Raw genomic sequence first — 19,332 nt, forward strand, 5'->3', positions numbered from 1 at the left:
GGAATCGGGGCATGAGCCGGGACCGTGTCCCCAGGTGGTGTCATGTTGGAGTGTGGACATGGAGACAGGCGCCAGGCTAACCAGGCTGTTACCTGGCGCTGCTACACTTCAGCAAATGGCAGCCATTCCGTTTAGCAGGCACAGAAGCAGCTGAGGCATTGTGTAGCAAAAGTCATGCTGCAGATATCAGCTGCCTTGCCCCTTGTTTTGCTCAGGGGACAACCGTAACATTACTTTTCTCTGCAGCACGCATCAGTGGATTCTTACCTACTGAAGCAGAGTCCTAAAACGAAGGAGCTCTGTCATCTCCCAGGTAAGATATCCTGAGATATCCTGCCCCAGCCCACTGCTGGCACCACACAGAGCAGTGTTTGCCTTCTCTCTTCTTTAGAGGTTTGCCTTCTCTCTTCTTTAGAGGTTCTGGAGCTTCCTAATGATGTTTTACCCATTTCACACACGTTTGCATTTTGTCTGTCCCACACTTACCCGCATCCTGCTTTCTCAGGTTGTTCTGTCTGATATGCCCGATCCAACCTGAGATCCTATTTTTTTCACTTTACAGAGGAAAATTTCTATTCACACGAGTGCAATGGATTGTGGAGTCAGGGAGGACACCCTGCAGGAGGACAAACCTGCTCTGGGAGAGCAAGATAGCAGAGAAGCATGCTGCGTTCCTTCACACCTGTGCAGCAAGTGCTGCTCCGAGTCCCACTGGAAAGAGGCAGGGCAGGAGGGGCAGAGCAGTTGCCCTCTATGTTAAAGAGGCAGGTGGTGCGAAAAGCTGCTTCTCAGAAACTTCCACAGTCAGGTTGAGAGCCCATGGGTGAAAATCAGGGACTGAACCAATACAGGATAGCTGGCGGCCAGATCTACCAAAGGCCACCTGAGCAGGGCAGCCCAGGGCTGAGGCCTTCTTGCTACAGCTGCAGGAAGTGCTGTGCCTGAGGGCTGCCGTTTAGTTGGGGGATTTTAACCACCCAGATATCTGTTGGGAAAGCAGCATAGCAAACTGAAAGACTCCTGGAGTGTGTTTGAGAACATCCTGGTGCAGGTACTAGACAAACCAAGCAGAAGGAAAGCATTTGTGGAGCTGGAGCTCATTAAAGAGATTGAGATTGGAGGCACCCTGGGCTGTAGTGAGTCATGTTTGTGATCTTGAGAAGGACGGGCCTGGCAAAAAGCAAAATCAGGACCCTGAACCTGGGAAAAGCAAACTCCTGTTTAAGGAATTCCTCGGTGAGATCCCCTGGGAAGCTGCCCTTGGAGACAAAGGAGTGGAGCAAAGCCAGCTACTCTTCAAGGAAGAGTTCTGAGCACACAAGAGCTCGTTGTCCCCCAGTACTGGAAAACAAGCAGGGGAGGCAGAAACCCAGCATGACCTGGCAAGGATGTGCTGGTCAGATTGAGAGGTAAGGACACGTACAGGCAGTGGAAGAAAGGACGTGTGACCTGGCAGAATACAGGGATGCTGTCCAGACATGCACAGATGGGATCAGGAATGCCAAGGTGCAGATGGAATTGCTCTTGGTGAGGGATGTTAAAGTCAACAAGGGATTCTACAGGTACAGGTCAGAAGAGACAGACCAAAGAGTTCCTCTGATAGATGGGAAAGGAGAACTGGCTACATCAGACATGGAGAAGGCTGAGGCATCCAATGTGAGGGAACTGGCAGCCAGGATTCTTGTATTTCTCACATCCCTGAACCTCACGTCCCAAAACCTCTGGGTGGGAACTGGGGGAGCAAATTCCCCGGCACTGTGAGGGCAGAGCAAGTCCCAGACTGACTCATAAGAATGAGTGCATACAAGTCTATGGGGCTGGATGACATGCATCCCAGGGCTGATGTGGTTGCTGAGCCGCTCTCCATCATAATAAAAAAGTCACGGCTGTCAGGTGAAGTCCCTGGAGACTGAAAAAAGATCACTCCCATGTATAAGAAAGTGAATAAAGAGGCCGTGCACCGTGCTGAAATAATGCCGAGAGCTTGCTGCTTCGTGTGGAAATGCAAGAACGGGTGTCATCCTCGTCAGTTTCCCGAGCACGAAGTTCCCAGCTCCTCCAATATCCTCGGCGGAGGACGTGAGCAGCCAAACGCCTTTCGCCTCAACAGGCGCAGAGCCGACAGCCGCGTGCCCTGCAGGGCCGGGCGGGAGGCGCGCGGAGGGAGGGGAGGAAGACGGAGAGGAAGAGGAAGAGGAGACGGAGCGGTAGCCGAAGAGCCGAGCAGGGGCAGGCGGCCGCCCCGCCCCGCCCCGCCGCCTCCCGGGATCGCCGCGGCCGCTCGGCAGCGCTACGAGGATGGAGCCGCCCGAGGAGGTGCGGGCGCGGCTGGAGCGGGCCGGGCAGGGCCACCTGCTGCGCTTCTGGGCCGAGCTGGACCCGGCGCAGCGCGCGGAGCTGCTGGCCGCGCTGCCGTCCGGGCTGGGCGAGCACTGCCGGCTGGCGGCGGCCTGCGCCCGGCAGCGGGAGAACCCGGAGCGCCTGGACGGCCGCGTGGAGCCGCTGCCCGCCGCGCTCCTGGGCAGCGCCCGGCACTGCGGCCCCGCCGCGCTGCGGCGCTGGGAGGACGAAGGTGAGCGGGCGGGGGGGGGGGGGATCGCCGCCGGGGGGAGCGGGCGCGGGGATCGGAGCGGCCGCAGGCGGTGCTGCTCGGCCCGGCGAAGAAGCGTTGTCTCTTGAACCGCTGGGTTTTGGTGAGGCTGCGGAGGCCGCGGCTGTTGCTGAGGTTGGCAGGAAGGTGCTGTCAGGGCGGACTCGCGAGCGCAGCGCTTGCACGACGGAATGCCAGAAATAGAGAGCGTTCTCTGCCCGCGAGCCGCCCCGTGCTGCCCGTGCGCTGCCATCCCCGGCGCTGCTCGAGGCTGCCGTGCCCCGATGGCTCCCGGCTCAGCGCTGCGCCCAGCGGGATCCCCGCGGCAGAGCGGCGTCACGTCGGGGCGGCGGCCATGGGCCGGTGTGAGCTGTGTAGCCGTGGTGACTGTCACAGCGCGTGGTGTCGACGTGCAGGAGGGCAGGATGTCGGCGAGGCAGGCAGCGCGGTGACTGCTCTGTTGGCGTGGGGACTCGCCATGCCCAGCCCTGAAGATGGCCTGTCGGGTCCCCAGCTCATAACGAGGGTTGCCGAGGCACTTGGGATCAACATATTTAACTCACGCTTCAAACAATTAAATGCAGCGGCACAGACTGGAGAGGCACGAGGTTGGCGGGACGTGGAACGGCAGTGTTCACAAAAATATAGACAGTGAGCCTTGCTGCTGGACCCAGAGCTGCAGCAGAGCACGCGCTGCCTCGTGGGCTGCAGCTGTGCTGAGGGCAGTGCAGCATTAGCACAGGGCCTCTGTCCTGGGAGGAAGATGAGAATAGAGAGCAGAGTAGAGAAGTGCTGACGTGGCAGGTAGTGTAGGAGACACCGTGTGCCTGGCCAGGCCGATCCATCTGGCTTGCCCGCATCCCTCTGGTGAGCTGCTGAGCACTGCATGGCTTGCCAGGCCACTGTTTTTGGAGCTGGCAGCTTTCCCTGGTCATGTCCTGGGACCATGAAGGATTGGGCTGATGGGAGAGGTGGTGCTCAGACCTGGGCTGTGTGCAGTGGGGTGCTGTGTTTCCCCCTCCCCATCATGTGTGTATTACACATCTCGTGCTTTTTTTCTGAGTGTACATCCTGTTTCTTCATATCCCCTTTTTCTTTACAAAATACAGCAGTGCTGTTTGATAAGTAAATCAATGCAAAATTGAAAGAAAACAAGAGAAAGACAGCTGTGGCCAAAGGAGTATCCTGAAGTGTGGCAACCATCTGCACAGTCCTGACCCACAACAGCCAGTGAAGACGTGGGGCCACGTGGGCAGAGGAGTAAAAATTTCCAAACGGAAACAAAAATGCAGAAATAGAAGTGATGAGGTTCCAGAGCTGAAGAGCTTTTCTGATGTGTCAGACTCCCCAGATGGGGCCGAGTGGTGATGAAGCAGCTGCCCTGCTGCTGGGGCAGAGCTCTTTGGGGTCCGGCATCAGTTCTGCCATGTGCCTGGGCTGGCTCCTGGTTAGTGGTCACAGCGTTTGTGCCCAGCCAGGTTACCCAGCAGCGGTGCTGACGTCCCACAGGGCCTTTCTGCACAGAGCCTCCCTGATCGGAGTGGAGTGGCAGCAGCAGCCCACAGCAGCCACACAGGAGTGCCAAGGAGGGCTTGGAAGCAGACCTGTGAGGATCGTGCTTGCTGCTTCAGGCTTGAGCGTGTCAAATTGAGAAGCAATGAATTTTAGGGGTGGACTGATCTAGGTCAGAGCTGCACAGTTAATTTAACTGCTTTACTAAACTAGACAGCTAGGCTCTTCGTCTGCAGCTCCAGGCCAGAGAGAGGCCCAGCTGACTTGTGCCAGTGTCAGCAGTGAGCAAGGCAAAGTGTGAGGCCGGCCTTCCTTGCTGCAAGCAGTTCTCACCGGTGGGAATTTGGAAGGCCCCATGTGACTGGACTGACTGCCAGCACCCCACAGAAGTCACTTGAGCCTAGAATCCAGACTGCCCTGATCCCTGTCTAGCCTGCAGGCTGCTTCTGATTTCCACCAGGAGAGGGGGACGCAGTTTTTAAATTTCACACGGCATTGCTTTTTACGGTGCAGTTTAATCCCTGGGAGCGAGACCTTGTGGTGCTGACCCCCAGCAGTGATGGCCTGGAGGCTGGTATGCGAGCGGTGCCTTTGCCCAGGGCGTGCTGCAGAGCCCAGGCTGCGTTCAGTGGCAGTGAGCGGCGTTGGCTCTGGCTTTCCTCCTTCTGTGCCCTGGGAGGACGCAGGCTCCCAAGGTCCTTCCTTTCGAGTGAACTTCTGGTGGTATTGAGCTGGGACGTGAGCAGAATGGACCTGGTCCCAGCCAGGCCTTCATGCCCAGCTTGCCAGCCGCCTTGACCAGGGGCTGCATGTCTCTGTGCAGCCTTTCCCCCACGGATTGGTGTCACCCCTCAGCTGAGCTCGCCATGCTTTGTGAGCGGGCGTTTGAACTCCTGGCAGTTCCCACCTGCAGCAGCATGTCATCTTCAGGTGAAGACCAAAGAGTGACAACACTGTTCTCTTGACCTTTCCTCTTCCCCTTTTTGTGATTAAAAAGCAATTCTCAGAGGATCCAATCAATTCAGAAGTTATTCTTGAGAACATCCAAGATATTTTTAAGCAGTTAAAAAGATTAAAAAAAAAATAATCCATCTGTCATTGTCTCTGAGACATAAGTCTTAGCACATATAGACTTGCTTTCTGGGTCTTAAACACAAACATGAAGTGGTCACTTTCTAGGCAGCATTATGGATAATGACATAAATCAAGCACAGATGCTTTCAGATGCTGTCCTTATTTTATTAAGAATCATAGCATCACAGAATTGCAGCACAGATGGATGGGAGAGACCTCACAGCTCCCAGTCCCATCCCTGCCATGGGCTGGCTGCCCCTCAGCTCAGGATGCCCAGGGCCCATCCATGGCCTTGGGCACCTCCAGGGATGGGGCAGCACAGCTCTGGGCACGGTGCTGGGGCCTCACTGCCCTTTGGGTAAAGAATTTCCCTCTAACATCTAACCTAAATTTCCCTTCTTTTGGTTTAAAATCATTCTCCCCTGTCCTGCCACTATCACGCAGTGTAAGAAGTCATTCTCCCTGCTGTTTATAAGCTCCCCCGAAGAACTGGAAGGCTGCAGTGTGGTCTCCCCGCAGCCTGCTCTCCTCCAGGCTGAGCACCCCCAGCTCCTCAGCCTGTCTTTGCAGCAGAGGTGCTGCAGCCCTCTGAGTGTCCTCGTGGCCTCCTCTGGACCCGCTCCAGCAGCCCCACGTCTTTCCTGTGCCGGGGGCCCCAGGCCTGGACGCAGTACTGCAGATGGGGCCTCACGAGGGCAGAGCAGAGGGGGACAATCCCCTCCCTGCCCGCTGCCAGCCCTCTGTTGGTGCAGCCCAGGGTGCTGCTGGCCTCCCGGGCTGCGGGCGCACACTGCTGCTCGTGTGCAGCTCTGTGCCCACCAGGACCCCCACGTCCTTCTCTGCACGGCTGCTCTCAAGAAGATGTTCCCCCAGTTTGTATAAATGCCTGGGATTGCCCCAACCCAATGCAGCTCCTCACACTTGGCCTTGTTGATCCTCATTAGGTTGACATGGGCCAACCTTTCGTGCCTGCCCAGGTCCCTCTGGATGGCATCCCTTCCTTCTGTTGTATCAGCTGTACTCAGCTTTGTGCCATCTGCAAACTGCAGAGGGTGCACTGAATCCCGCTGCCTGTGTTACTGGTAAAGATGATGAAGAGTCCCAGTTTGGCCCCCCAGGGGACACCACTCATCACCGCCTTCACCTGGACATGGAGCTGCTGACCACAACCATCTGGCCGCGACCATCCAACCCATTCCTTCTCCACTGAATAGTCCATCTCTCCAATTCAGAGATAAGAGATCCCTGCCCTCTACAAGGACAAACACTAGTGTGCTCTCAGGCTTGGAGGACAGAGAAGCTAAATGCCCCATGTGGGACAGAGGCTGTGAGCCCACGCTGCAGCTGCTCTGTGACTTGGGGTATGTCCCAGTGAGGCAGCAGTTCAGCACAGCTGGTGCAGCTATGAATGAGCCAGGCACTTCTTGTATCCAGAGAAGCAAGTCTCTGGAGCCACCTGCGTGGTGTTGTACCTATGCACTGTCTGCAGTGAAGGTCTTATACTGCAGTTCTGTGGCACTTGTGCAGCCATGGCCGGCTCTGTCCTGCTGCTGCTGAGCGTTGCTCGGCCTCTGTGCCCACAACCAGCTGTTGGGTTTTTAATGTAGTTGGCTGCCACTGGAGAATAATTCATTCTGTGCAGTCCTTGGTCACGGGTGTGACAAGAAGCCTGCTCTTGCCAGTGGTAATGGCTGAGGGCTGTTCTTTGCTCAGACACCACTGTTTATCTTGCTTTATGAGAGGCTTGTCATTACTGAGGAGACGCAGTCAAGTTTGTCCAGGGATAAATTGACAACACAAGAGGCAACACTTTGTTTGCAAAGTAGCAGCTAGCTGTGCTGGCTGAGCTCAACAGAACCATAATGGTTGTTTTCCCTTTTCCTGGGATACAGGGATGGGAGACAACAGCAGGATGTGTGCAGCTGCATTTCGCTCACAGTAATACCCACTGCTTCAGTCACAGGGGTGACTTTCCATTCCTTGCCACCGCTGTGACCCACACTGAGCAGAGTTTAGCTTTGCTTTCTAATCCCAGCTGATAATTTTCTCATCCCTGCCAATCCCTGAGCTGGTGTTTAACTGCTTGCCCCTCCATCCTTTGGGTTGGTGTGCAGGTTTCCTGCTACAGCAGGGGCTGTATGAGGCACCTGTCCAGCAGCCAATGCAAACAGTGTGCCAAGCACTCAGCAGCAGCTGGTAGCAAACCGCAGTGACACAGCCAGTACCTGAGAGCTGCTCTGTGCTTTGTTACATCTTTTGCAGTAAAGATGCGGGGGAGCCACGAATTGTTTGGGCTTTGTTACACACACGTGTGCTTCTTTTGCTTTCATGACTGCTAAGGAGCTCAGATGTCGGAGCTTTGCTGTAGCAGAGCTGCGTGTTTCAGTGTACAGCTCTCACAGTACTGTTGTCTATGCCTTTTTAAGTTTAAAGCATTCAGGCTTTCCTGTTTAGCCAAGAACCTTCTGAAACTTTGAAACCCCCAGACCCAAGGTGCAGGTTTCCCGCTAGAAAGCTCTCCTACCCCCACTTGAAACCTGAGGTTGGGCTACAGATCTCTAGAGGTCCCTTGCAACCAAAGTTTTGTGATCCTATGAATTCCTAGACCTGTTTGCAGCAGTGATGGCAGTGCTGCTTCCTGCAGGCCACCTGACCCAGCGTGGTGATCTGCAGGGAGACAGAATATGGAGGCAGAAACATTGTCCTACATTGCAGGGAGAGTCGACAGTATTGCTACAGTGACAGGGGACACTTACATCTGTGTTCCTAGTGCTGGAAGCTAGATTTTTAAACAAAATTAAAACCAAGACATGTTTTTCCAGCAGCAGTTGGTATTTTTCCTTCTTACTTCTCATTTGAACAGATGATTATTTAAAGCATAAAAATTACGATTCCGATTTCTTTCTAAAGCAGTGTTTTTGGTCCCTGTGTCTTTTAGTCTGAGTGTTGAAAGATGTCCCTGTTTGAAACAGAACTGCCCCAGCCCTAGGGCAGCTCAGCAGGGCTTTGTCTGAGTCTTGACAACCCCAAGGTACAGTTGCCCCCATTCTCTGCAGGTCTTTTCCAGGGATGCACCACTTTCCCAGTAAATCATTTCTAATGTCCAGTGTGAACATGCTGAGCTGCACTCAGAGCTGTTTCCTGTTGTTACACCATCTGCTGCTTCAGATAAGGGAAAAGTGTATCAGAGAGGAGGTTTGTTTTAATGTGGCATACAGCACCCTTCTGCTCTCTGAACTACCAGCAGTTGGCATGGAACAGCTTCTGGCTGTTGCCTGAGCTCTGTAGAAGGGCTCAGGGGAAGGGCACAGGATGTGGGCCGTCTTTGTGATTCTCATGTTCTCTTTGACTTCTTTCTCCCGTTCAAGGTTTGCAGCAGATCTCACAGAACAAAGTGGCAGTGCTGCTGCTGGCTGGAGGACAAGGAACCCGCCTGGGAGTGAGCTACCCCAAGGGCATGTACAACGTGGGACTGCCCAGTGGCAAAACCTTGTATCAGATCCAAGCAGAAAGAATCCGAAAAGTGGAGCAACTCGCTGGCCAGAGGCACCACTGCCAGTGCACCGTGCCCTGGTAGGTGGGCTGAACCACAGACCCGCTGTAAGGGGGTCTTTGCTTTGCAGTCTTGCCTGCCTTGTCTTCTAGAAGTGCCTTGACAGGTGTCAGCAGAGACATGCCAGGGGATTTTGGCAGCATGCGTGATCCCAGCAGCTAGAAGAGGAGCTCGGGGTGGGCAGTGAACACCAACAGTGCCTGCAGTGAGCACTGCCCTGCAGTCACTGACCACTGTGCTGTGTCTGTTTCAAGCACAGACCTTACAGTGCAGGAAACAGCACTTTTCAGTGCCTGTTTCAGATCGCTCGTGAGAGATTTGTATGTTTGTGCTGTGCTTTCTCAGGTTCCTCTCTGGAGAGAGAAATCACACCATACTGAGAAGCTCTGCGTGTATCTTCAGGCAGAGCATAAAGCTCTTCCCTTCCTCAATAGTAAATCCTTGCCGTGCTCCATTTTTAGGCTGCCTCCTGCTGTTGTTGTTTGCAGCTATCTGCCTTCTCTCCTGGATGCCCGTAGCTTTCAAAAGCCTCCAGGCTTCCACAGAGCTTAGCTCTGCAAGGTGCAGAACGTCAGTTCCCTCTGAGATTGGGTGGGTGAGAGAGAGAAAGGCACTGCTGCCTGGCTCTGGGAATGTTTTCTGCTGGGTGCTCACCCTTAGCTTATAGAGATACCATTACAAAGTCCCTGTCTGGTCTGAGGCAGGGTGTGGGAAGAATGAAAGAGCCTGTATGTCTCAGGTCTTCAGGATGACACATGGTTTTACAAGTAGGAATCTGAAGGTGATTCAACTCCAGATTGTATGTTTCTTTCTAAAGCTACATATACCTGACCCAAATTGCAAATGTATCCATGCCTGGTGCTGTTGGAAGCCATCAGCAACATCTGCTGATAATGTTTAGTTTACCTCCCTTGGGTTGAAGAGACAGCTGGCTGCTGCAATACCCTGGAGGACAGTATCTACTGTGCTGCAGAAATGTAAACCAGTGTGTATGAGGCCCTCCTGTGCAGACTATGGATATTCTGTTGTGCTAGCAGAGGACCACATACACCTGTACTGAGTTGTTGAAGGGCTTGGCAGCTACGTGATGCTCTCTGCTCTGCACTGGTGTAGCCTCTCCTGGAGCACTGTGTGCAGGGTTGAGTGCCACAGCATAAAGGCGTAAAACTACTGGAGGGCTACAGAGGTGGGAGAGGGTCTGGAAGGGAAGGAGTATGAGGAGCAGCTGATGTCCTTGGTTTTGATTTGAAACTGAAGTGAATGAACCTTTCATGCCATTCTGCACACTGTTTTGGAGCTGACTTGCAGATGTTATGCACATTTAGGGAAGCGCTTTTCTGGGCTGGGTGGAGCTGAGCCCCTGGGTAGGATTGCTCTTGAGTCCTTGCACAGCCTTCCTGCAGGATGGGTTGTGGAGAAATGGCACGTAGTTGAGCAGCAGATCTCAAGATACCCCGCTGTCTCTCATTTAACATCCTGAGGTTTTCTCCCTTCCATGTCCCACCTGTAGTTTTTTCTTTTTCTTGTTCCTTGCTCTGCACCTGCTCCTACCAGGTACATCATGACAAGTGAGTTCACGCTGAGGCCAACAGAGGAGTTCTTTGTAAAACACAGATACTTCAACCTGGATAAATCCAATGTGATCATGTTTGAACAGAGGATGCTGCCAGCTGTCACCTTTGATGGGAAGGCCATTTTGGAGGAGAAGGGGAAAATTGCTATGGCTCCAGGTACCTTGCTGTTAGCCCTTATTTGGTGCAGTAGCCTGTGTTGAAAATCATTGTTAGCTATCTTTGGCACACAGGAGCAGCCTTGGGAGGTCAGTGTCAATGCCTCTAGTTAGCATGGGAGAGTTCTGTTAGATGTTTCGGGATGGTAATCAGGAATGTAGCAACCTCTGTTTAGTACTTGCTGGAGTCTTGTCCACATTGCATGGCTTTAAATCAAAGTTTGGGAATATTGGCAGGATTAGGAAGAGTGGGATTGCTGTGGTGTTGGACCAGCCTGCGTGAGCAGGGCTGTGTGTATACTCAAGGGAAGAGGCCCCAGGATGCAGTCCCTGGGGTGCTGCCTCGCAGGATGAAGCTGTCAGTAGAGCAGCTCCATTCCCCCCCAGCTCGGAGCTTCTGGCTGCTCAGAAGTGATGCTGTCAGGTTGTGGAGAAAACCCACCTGGCTGAAGGCTCCTTTTCAGGGCTGATAGTGAGAAATGGGGGAAAAAACAGCAGGCAGCAAGAAGACAAACTCCTTCCAAAATTATTGAAATGTTTCATGTTGAAAAGTTCTCCTTTTCTCTGGACCTGGACATGGCAAGAGGTGAGGTGATGGGGAGGGCAGTCCTTCTGGGGCTGTGTTGCAGTATTGTGACTTCTGTGGCTGCAGGATGGTTCTTCAGAGCAGACAGGAGTGCTAACGGGGTGGCCATGAAAGGATGATCTGTGATGAACAAATGTGCAAATGGAGTTGGGGGGGGCGGTGGGAGGGTGAAATACACAGAGGATAAAGGACTGACTTTAGTCTTTCTTTCTCCAGGCTGTTTTAAATGTGCTTTTGCACTGCACTGGAAGAGAAGAAATGTCACAGCCCATTACATAGTGTTTTGAGCTTCAGTGTTTTTCCTCTGAGGGTCTCACAGCACTTTCAACTTTCGTAATGCTTCCCTGTGAGGCTGATACCAATAGCCCTGCTTTGCAGATGTGGAACTGGGCTGTGGAGGGAGACAGCCTTGTCTGAACTGAGCCTGCATCAGAGCTGGAAGTGAAACCCCTTGGCACTGACTCTTGGCTAGAAAACATTTCCTGCTCTGCTATTCAGGAAAATTTCTTTAGGGCTTTTAGCCTTTGCTCTATTAGTCATGAAATAAACTTTGCAAAGTCACTAATTAACCAGGGCCTCCTCTTTTCTCCTGTGTTATAGATGGCAATGGTGGCTTGTATCGTGCTTTGGTGGATAATAAGATCTTGGATGACATGAAGCAGCGTGGTATCCAGTACGTCCATGTGTACTGTGTAGACAACATTCTTGTCAAAATGGCAGATCCAGTCTTCATAGGCTTCTGTGTTTCCAGAGGAGCAGATTGTGGTGCCAAGGTGAGGTGGTGCTCACGCTGGGCTGATTGCCTGCAGAGTTAAGACCGTGGGGGGTGAGCAGAGTTAAGATCTCAGGTTGAGCTTGGATGTGCTGAGATCTCTGCCCAGTGGTGGCTTGCTCAGGGCAGACTTAGACGTGGCAGTCTGAAATGCCTGTTTGAACTCACAGTCCCCTTCCTGAGAGTGTTCTTGTAGCACTCCCTTCCCTCTTCCCAAAGTAGAATGGATAACAGGGTTGGTAACATAGAATCACAGAGTCACTAAGGTTGGAAAAGATCTCCAAGATCATCCAGTCCAGCCGTCCACCTCCCACCCCCATCCGTTTCCCCACTAAACCACGTCCCTTAGTACAACATCCAAATGTTTCTTGAACACCTCCAGGGGCGGCGACTCCTTCACCACCCTGGGCAGCCTGTTCCAATACCTGAACACTCTTTCGGAGAGGAAATGTTTCCCAGTATTCAGCCTGAACCTCTCCTGGTGCAACTGGAGTCCATTTCCTCTCGTCCTGTTGTTGTTACCTGGGAGCAGAGGCTGACCCCGCCTCACACAGCCTCCTCTCAGCAGTAGCAGAGCGCTGCCATCTCCCCTGAGCTCCCCTTCCCCACGCTGACCCATCCCAGCTCCCTCAGCCGCTCCCCATCACCCCTGTGCTCCAGACCCCTCACAGCTCCATGCCCATCTCTGGACACGCTGCAGGGCCTCCGTGTCTGCAGTGCAGTGAGGGCCCAGCACCGAGCACAGCACTTTATGGGGTTGCTGGGGCCAAAGTGCAGGACCTGGAACTTGGTCTTGTTGAACTTCATTCCATTGGCCTTAGCTCAGTCTGTTCAGATTCCTCCTTAGGAGGGTGGTGTCATCTGCACATTTAGTGAGGGCGATCAATCCCCTCATCTAGGTCATAACAGAAAAATTAAACTTCTATTAAAGCAGGGACTGTAATTGCACAGGAACCCTACAAACTGAAAGTGCTTCCCTTTTGTGTGTTCCTGAGATATCTGGAAGCCTTATTGGACTGGGTTGTGTTTTGTAAACACAACTTTAATTCTAATCAAGGCACTGCTTATATCCCACTGTGATAGATGGCAAAAGCCAGAAGAGCTTGGTTTTGTGACTCAGAATCAGCAGGTCTCCTGATGTTCAATACAGGTTTCTGTTGCTTTAATCATCACTGTTCATGTAAGCAGGGAGCTAAAGGCTGATAGATTTAACATTCTTCATTTAATTCCAAGTCCCAGTTAAAAGACCTTGATAGGAAAAGTGCCTCACAGTGTGCTGCTCCAACCAGCTGACTGGAGGTGGCTTTCTTTTAACTGCAGAGTGTCTTCTGAGCAGTTGTGCCATGGAGTGGTCACGTACTGCTTTTTGTACCAGGTTGTTGGGAAGAATACATCTCCAGGCTACTCGGTGTACTCAGTATTATCTTACTTGTGTTTGTGAGGCACCGTGTGTACAGCCAAGTATTGCAGGTCAGTTTGTGCTTGGCAGTTGGAATGTTGCTGGCGGTTTCTTCCTCCTTGTGATGAGCCTCTGTCCTGTGGCTGCAGGTGGTGGAGAAGGCCTACCCCACAGAGCCTATAGGGGTGGTGTGCCGCGTGGATGGGGTCTCTCATGTGGTGGAGTACAGCGAGATCAGCCCGGAGACTGCGCAGCAGCAAAGGCCTGATGGGGGGCTGATGTACAGCGTTGGCAATATCTGCAACCATTTCTTCACTGTTGACTTTCTGCAGACAGTGGCCCAGTAAGTTCCAGCAGAACTGCCAGGCAGCTGTGCATGGCGGATGTTCCCGTTTCCCATGTCGTAGTTACGGATGTTTCCTACTCTGCTCTTCACCTCCTCACTCCTCCAGAAAGTCCCACACAGCTGTGTCTGCTGTTGGTCACCCCAGCATGGTCTTTATGCCTTATCCAGTGGAGGGTTTGCGTGCTTTGCTGTAGCTAAATCACCTGGGATAAACCAGTGCTTTGACCTTCCTAGGCTTGCAGGGTTGAGCAGCCACATGGGCCGCATCACTGAGCACAGCTTTGAGTATTTTCAGTAGGAATGTCAGCCGTGCTGTGTCCCTTTGCACAGTTGGGTGGGGGGGTGGCTGGCAGAGGACTGCACCTTGGAGCTGGGAAACAGGAGTGTGATAGCTGGCATTCAGTGAGCAGCTTTCTTCTGTTTGTTATGGCTCTGACCCTGGGCTGGAGGTACTGTGTTCTTGTGGGGATTGTTGCTGTGGGAGGATATGAAACTGATGTAGTCTGAAGGTGTGGGGACAGTTAAGGGAGACCTAATTTTATTTCTGTCAATCCTGAGGCAGGCAGAATCACAGAATCACAGAATCATAGAATCACAGAATTGTAGGGGTTGGAAGGGACCTCCAGAGATCATGGAGTCCAACCCCCTGCCAAAGCAGGTTCCCTACAGCAGGTCGCACAGGTCGGCATCCAGGCAGGTCTTGAACATCTCCAGAGAAGGAGACTCCAGAATTCCAGAAGAGCTTGATCCCTTTGTGTGAAGGATCTGCCCTGCTCCATTTTCGTTCTGGTCAAATAACAGTTGGGTTAGCTTTTTTCCCTCTACCTGTGATTGCAGCTGTGCACTCCGTCACCTTTTGCTTTACCCTATGATGTCATGCTGTCATTAGCAGTGGAGTGCCTTGGCTGCCTGCTGTGCAGCTGTCTGGGCTACTTTGCTCAGTGAAGTGTTTCCTGGATGTGACTTTAAGTCAGCATCCACAATAGTTGAGATAAGACCTGGAGTAGTAATAAGCCATCAGCTTCCCAGAGATGTACTTCTCTTTTTTATTGGGCACGAAGCAAATTAACTTGTTTGTCCTCCTTTTTGCAGAAAACACGAGTCCCAGCTGAAGCACCACGTGGCCATAAAGAAGGTGCCTTACATTGACGAGGAGGGAAATCTGGTAAAACCGCTAAAACCGAATGGAATAAAGCTGGAGAAGTTTGTGTTTGATGTGTTCCAGTTCTCTAAGTTAGTGGCAGAAGTGATCTTTTTTTCCCCCTTTTCATTTTCTGTTTGAATGACTGTAAGCTGTAGAAGATCTTGACAGATTTGTGTAGTTTGTGTTAGAGAGCCTGTTGGATCTACCAGGCTTCAGCATGGCAGTAACTGCAGGCCCTGACAGTGCATTCACTGAGCCCTTGTGTGCAGTTCTTCGGGAATCGTTCATTCTGCTGAGGGTGGTTTGTTTGGCTCTCCTTCTGCTGGCCCTAGGAGAGGAAGAAGGCAGGAAACAGAGCATAGCCAGCATTTAATACAAGGGCATGTTGGAATGTTCAGGTTCTCAGAAATCGGACCTTTCATAATCGTGGTTTCCATGACAACTGCAGCTTTTGTTGGGTTTTAGGTGCATGAGAAGCTGGGGCCGATTCACACCTTTGTGTTCAGAGAACAGGTCGCTCGAGCCCCTGGGGATAAGATCTGTTGCTGTAGGAACTGGAAAAGCTGCCTGGCCAATATCTAAGACACAGCACGGTGGTGCTGTGGGGCTGACAGTACTTTGTGTGCAGTGAATGGGGACTTCTAATAATTTAGGAATTCACCGTAAGTTTGTGAATCCTCTTTTCCAAAGCCCAGAATTCAGCAACAAAGATTCTGTTCTAGGTTGAAATTAACAACGAGAGCAAAAAGGAGACCTTAGGTAAACTGAAATATCTTGTTTGGAGATAGTGTTTTTGTTTTAAGAGGATTTACTGTAGGTGAAGGAGATAAGGTTTGAACCCTGGTCTCCATTTCCTGGCATGCAATCTGTAAGGAAACGTACTTGAAAGCAAAGTCAGTGTGGTGAAAATAATGCAGAGCTATGGATTTTGAAACAACTGCAAGTGGTTACTTCATGGTTTTTTCATGTTACTTCACGTACTTTGTTGATAATGCGGAAAAAATTGGCAGATGCTCTTCGTGTGCGAAGTACAGAAACATGAAGGTGCTGCTGTGGTTTTATTTGCATTCCCTTTTCTGGTAAACTTCTGTACATGCATCTGACTGTGTGTCCTCCTGTATCGCTTACTCACACCTGGAAACTGCCGTCCTGAGTCACTGCTTCCCCCAGGCTGCCACGCAGAGTGACTTTCTTTAAGGCAGGGGTGCAGGGCTCTGCTGTGAGCAGCATGTATCATATACACTGCCATGTATCTAAGCGTCAGGCATCGCACCTCCTTCTGTTTTTCTGTCATACAGCCCTGGTTCTTATTTGCTCCTCAGATGGGAGATGGACTTTCCTTAGCTTGACTCTGCCCCAGGCTGTGTACATCACTGCCTGTTAAAATATGTATGAGCACTTCCCCATGAAAGCTGGTTTTGCATCTTTTCTGAGAACAAAGCTGATAGCTAGCTTTGTTTTTCGTTATTCTTGTTTTCTCTCCTTTGCTGATAGGAATTTTGTGGCATTTGAAGTTTTGAGAGAAGAGGAGTTCTCACCGTTAAAAAATGCAGACACAGCTGAGAAAGACAACCCTACCACTGCTCGGCAGGCCCTCCTGGCCCAGCACTACCGCTGGGCTCTCAAGGCTGGGGCCAGGTTTCTGGATGCAGATGGCTGCAGGATACCAGAGGATCTCAGGTGTGAACCTCAGTGATGTTCTCTGCAGCTTCTTTGCCTGTGGCTTCCCGAGCCTGACGGCTGGCTGATGGATGCACACTGTGCTACACAGTTCAGAGCACTTGTCTGAACACTGGTGTGAGCTCTGTTCAGCTGGCCTTCTCCAAACATCCTCTTACAGCTACTGCTCCATTAGTGCTGCGAGTACTTTAATGCACAGTACCCTTTGCTTTAGCACTGGCAAAGATTCCTGCCTTGGGGGTCACAAGTCAACTCCTCCTATAGCAACTTGAACACAGTCAGACAACTGCCTTAGATAGAAGCAGACTTTTCTATCACTCAGGATGTAACCAGCCCAAGGAACTGCAATTTGTGGTCATCCCTGCCTCTTCTGATTGTGATCCCAGTTTTTAAAGCCCAGCAGAGTCTCAGATGGATATTATAGCCATTACCAATTCATACACTTCCTGCTTTTACTACGTGGGACAATTACTTCATCAAATGACAGCTTAATAAACCCAGAAGCTGTTCATTTCATTTGAAAAGTACCTTTTAAAAAGCCATGTAATTGTTTTGATGAGAACCTGCTAATTTCCTTTCATTTTCATAGTTTATATTCAAATGACACCTGATGCATGTGAATATAACAAATGTTGTATCCTTCTGGATCTCTTCTTACTCTTGACAAACCTTCGAAGATAACAGACTGTAAGCAGAGCAAGAAGTTAACCCAGTGTTCTCATGCTCAGTCTTTCAGGAACCGAAGATCCTCCGGCTTTGTGTGAGATTTCTCCATTAGTGTCTTACTTTGGAGAGGTGAGAATAATTATCTATGGAAATAAAATTTTTAAGAGCATGCATGATTTCTTTGCAGAAGAGAGATTTCATTAGCCTGTGCTTGCTCAGAAATGGTAAGGCAAAGGGAGCTAGGACTTGTGTTATATTTGTGGTTCCATTGTGGCTTATTCTTGAGCAGTTTGTTCAGTCTTCACATACCTCGGTTTTAGCAATTTCTAAAATGAGAGATGTAATGAGGTGGTGAAGTTGCGTTAGGACTCATCAGTACTTTGAGATCCACTGGATGAAAACCTTCTTTGCTAAGTTGCTGTCTGCAGGGAGCTGGCTCACCACACTTGGTGCCTTATAAGAATAAAACAGAGGTGAGTCAGTGTGATTTTCGTTGCTAGGATCGTTCCAGTATGAGTTCAGAACACCCTGCCCCTCGCCTCTCCCTTCTCAGCAGGGCTCGTTCCTGAGCTCCACTGTTCTACAGTTCATGCTCTCCTTCACAAACTCTGGTCGTATGGCTGAAGTGCTTTCTACTCTCCCTGGGGAGCAGTTCTGTTGTCTGTCCTTTGTGCGGCCTTTAACTTTGGGAGTCAGTCGTTCTTTGTAAATGTTATAGAGACTTTGAAACAGTACACGTGGCCAATACGATGTGTTATAACCTAACCTGATGATTTTCATGTGTTCTCAGGGTCTGGAGGTGTACATGAAGAACAAAGACTTCTGTTCTCCCTTTATACTCGATGAAGACAAAGCAGAAATGCTAGGAAGTTCTTGAAGAGGAGGGAGGTCTTCTCCCCTCAAATCAGATGCTTGTCTGTCAGAGCAATTATAAGAACTGACCCTACTAAAATGAAGTGCCTTATGAAAACTTGCTTTGCAGTATTAGGTTGATGCCAAATCCTTGCAACAGTTGCATATACATATACACATCTGTGCCCACTCAGCAGATCTGTTTGGTGACTTTGAAGTCTGAGCCTTTTACCTTGATCTGTTTTGTCAACAGTGATATGAATGACAATTAATACTTTCCAGGTACCAGACAGATTTTATATTTCCTTTCTCTAGTGCATACAGATTTATAACAGAGCCAGCTGGAATCTAATCAGTCAGCTTTGCATTCATGCGCATTAGATCTCTGCAGTGCCCACCTTTGTACCTTGTTTGCGCTGTTGTTATTTTTTGTGTATGTTTGCTTGTTTGCTTTAAGCTCTGCTGGTCAGGAGATGCAGTTCAGCATTCACATCCTACAGTCAGTGTGTATGGAGGAGTGTGCTGCACTTGGGGCCTTCTGTGTTTGCTTGAGATGTGGACCCTGCAGCAGTGAGACTGGCTTGCATATATAGGCTCTGTGGTGGCACTCCAAGAAAACTAAGTAAATACTCAGCTCAGAGTGATTGCTTTTTACAGCTGCAGTGACCTGCAGGTGGGGAAGAGGACAAAGAAGAAGGCTGAGAACTCTTCACAACAGCCTTCTCTTCCTCTCTTAGGACAATCATTTATTTTGCTTTCCACTTTTCCGTTTGTACATACACCATCCCTCAGGGAGGCGCTCCTGTGAAGTGCCTGAAGGTGACAGTGACAGGAGGAACAAACTGTGAGGGAGAATTTGAGGCTTAATCCCAATGTAAGCAATGTAACAGTAAAACGCCTCAGCTTCTGCAGTTTCCAGTGGAGCGCTTCTCCAGCACTTTTTCAGTTAAGGAAATAACTCTTTAGATGCCTTGCTCTTATCCTAGGTTACAGACTATGACATATCAACTAACGAAGGAAGGTAATTTGCACAATTTCAGTAGCACAGCAGCCCAGCCTTGGCGGAGGGGTCACAGGGTGGCCGTGCCTCACAGCTCCTGCTCTGCAACAGCAGATCCTACACACCAAAGTCATTTCACACCTCAGGAGGACGCTTCAGGTGCGTTGCTGAGCGGGGTTGGGTTGACGAGCACACACTGCATTTCCCCCAGTCAGCTGTAAGGAAGGTGATGAACCATAGAATCCTAGAATGGCCTGCAAAGGAGCACAGTGCTCATCCAGTTCCAACCCCCTGCTGTGTGCAGGTCACCAACCAGCAGCCCAGGCTGCCCAGAGCCACATCCAGCCTGGCCTTGAATGCCTGCAGGGATGGGGCATCCACGGCCTCCTTGGGCAGCCTGTGCCAGTGCCTCACCACCCTCTGGGGGAA

General features: G+C 51.0%; 1 protein-coding gene across 1 annotated transcript; it reads left to right on the forward strand.

Moving 5' to 3' along the window:
* Positions 1 to 2,298: 2,298 nt before the first annotated feature.
* On the forward strand, positions 2,299 to 17,928 carry UAP1L1 (UDP-N-acetylglucosamine pyrophosphorylase 1 like 1; the record flags this gene model as incomplete). Its single annotated transcript, XM_079544800.1, has 9 exons — positions 2,299 to 2,572; positions 8,545 to 8,749; positions 10,284 to 10,459; positions 11,645 to 11,817; positions 13,365 to 13,558; positions 14,654 to 14,794; positions 16,200 to 16,385; positions 17,114 to 17,180; positions 17,842 to 17,928. The coding sequence occupies 9 exons, from the start codon at positions 2,299 to 2,301 to the stop codon at positions 17,926 to 17,928; spliced, it is 1,503 nt and encodes a 500-aa protein (XP_079400926.1).
* Positions 17,929 to 19,332: the final 1,404 nt, after the last annotated feature.

Source organism: Tetrao urogallus, assembly GCF_951394365.1.
Source record: "Tetrao urogallus genome assembly, chromosome: 19".
Taxonomy (NCBI): domain Eukaryota; kingdom Metazoa; phylum Chordata; class Aves; order Galliformes; family Phasianidae; genus Tetrao; species Tetrao urogallus.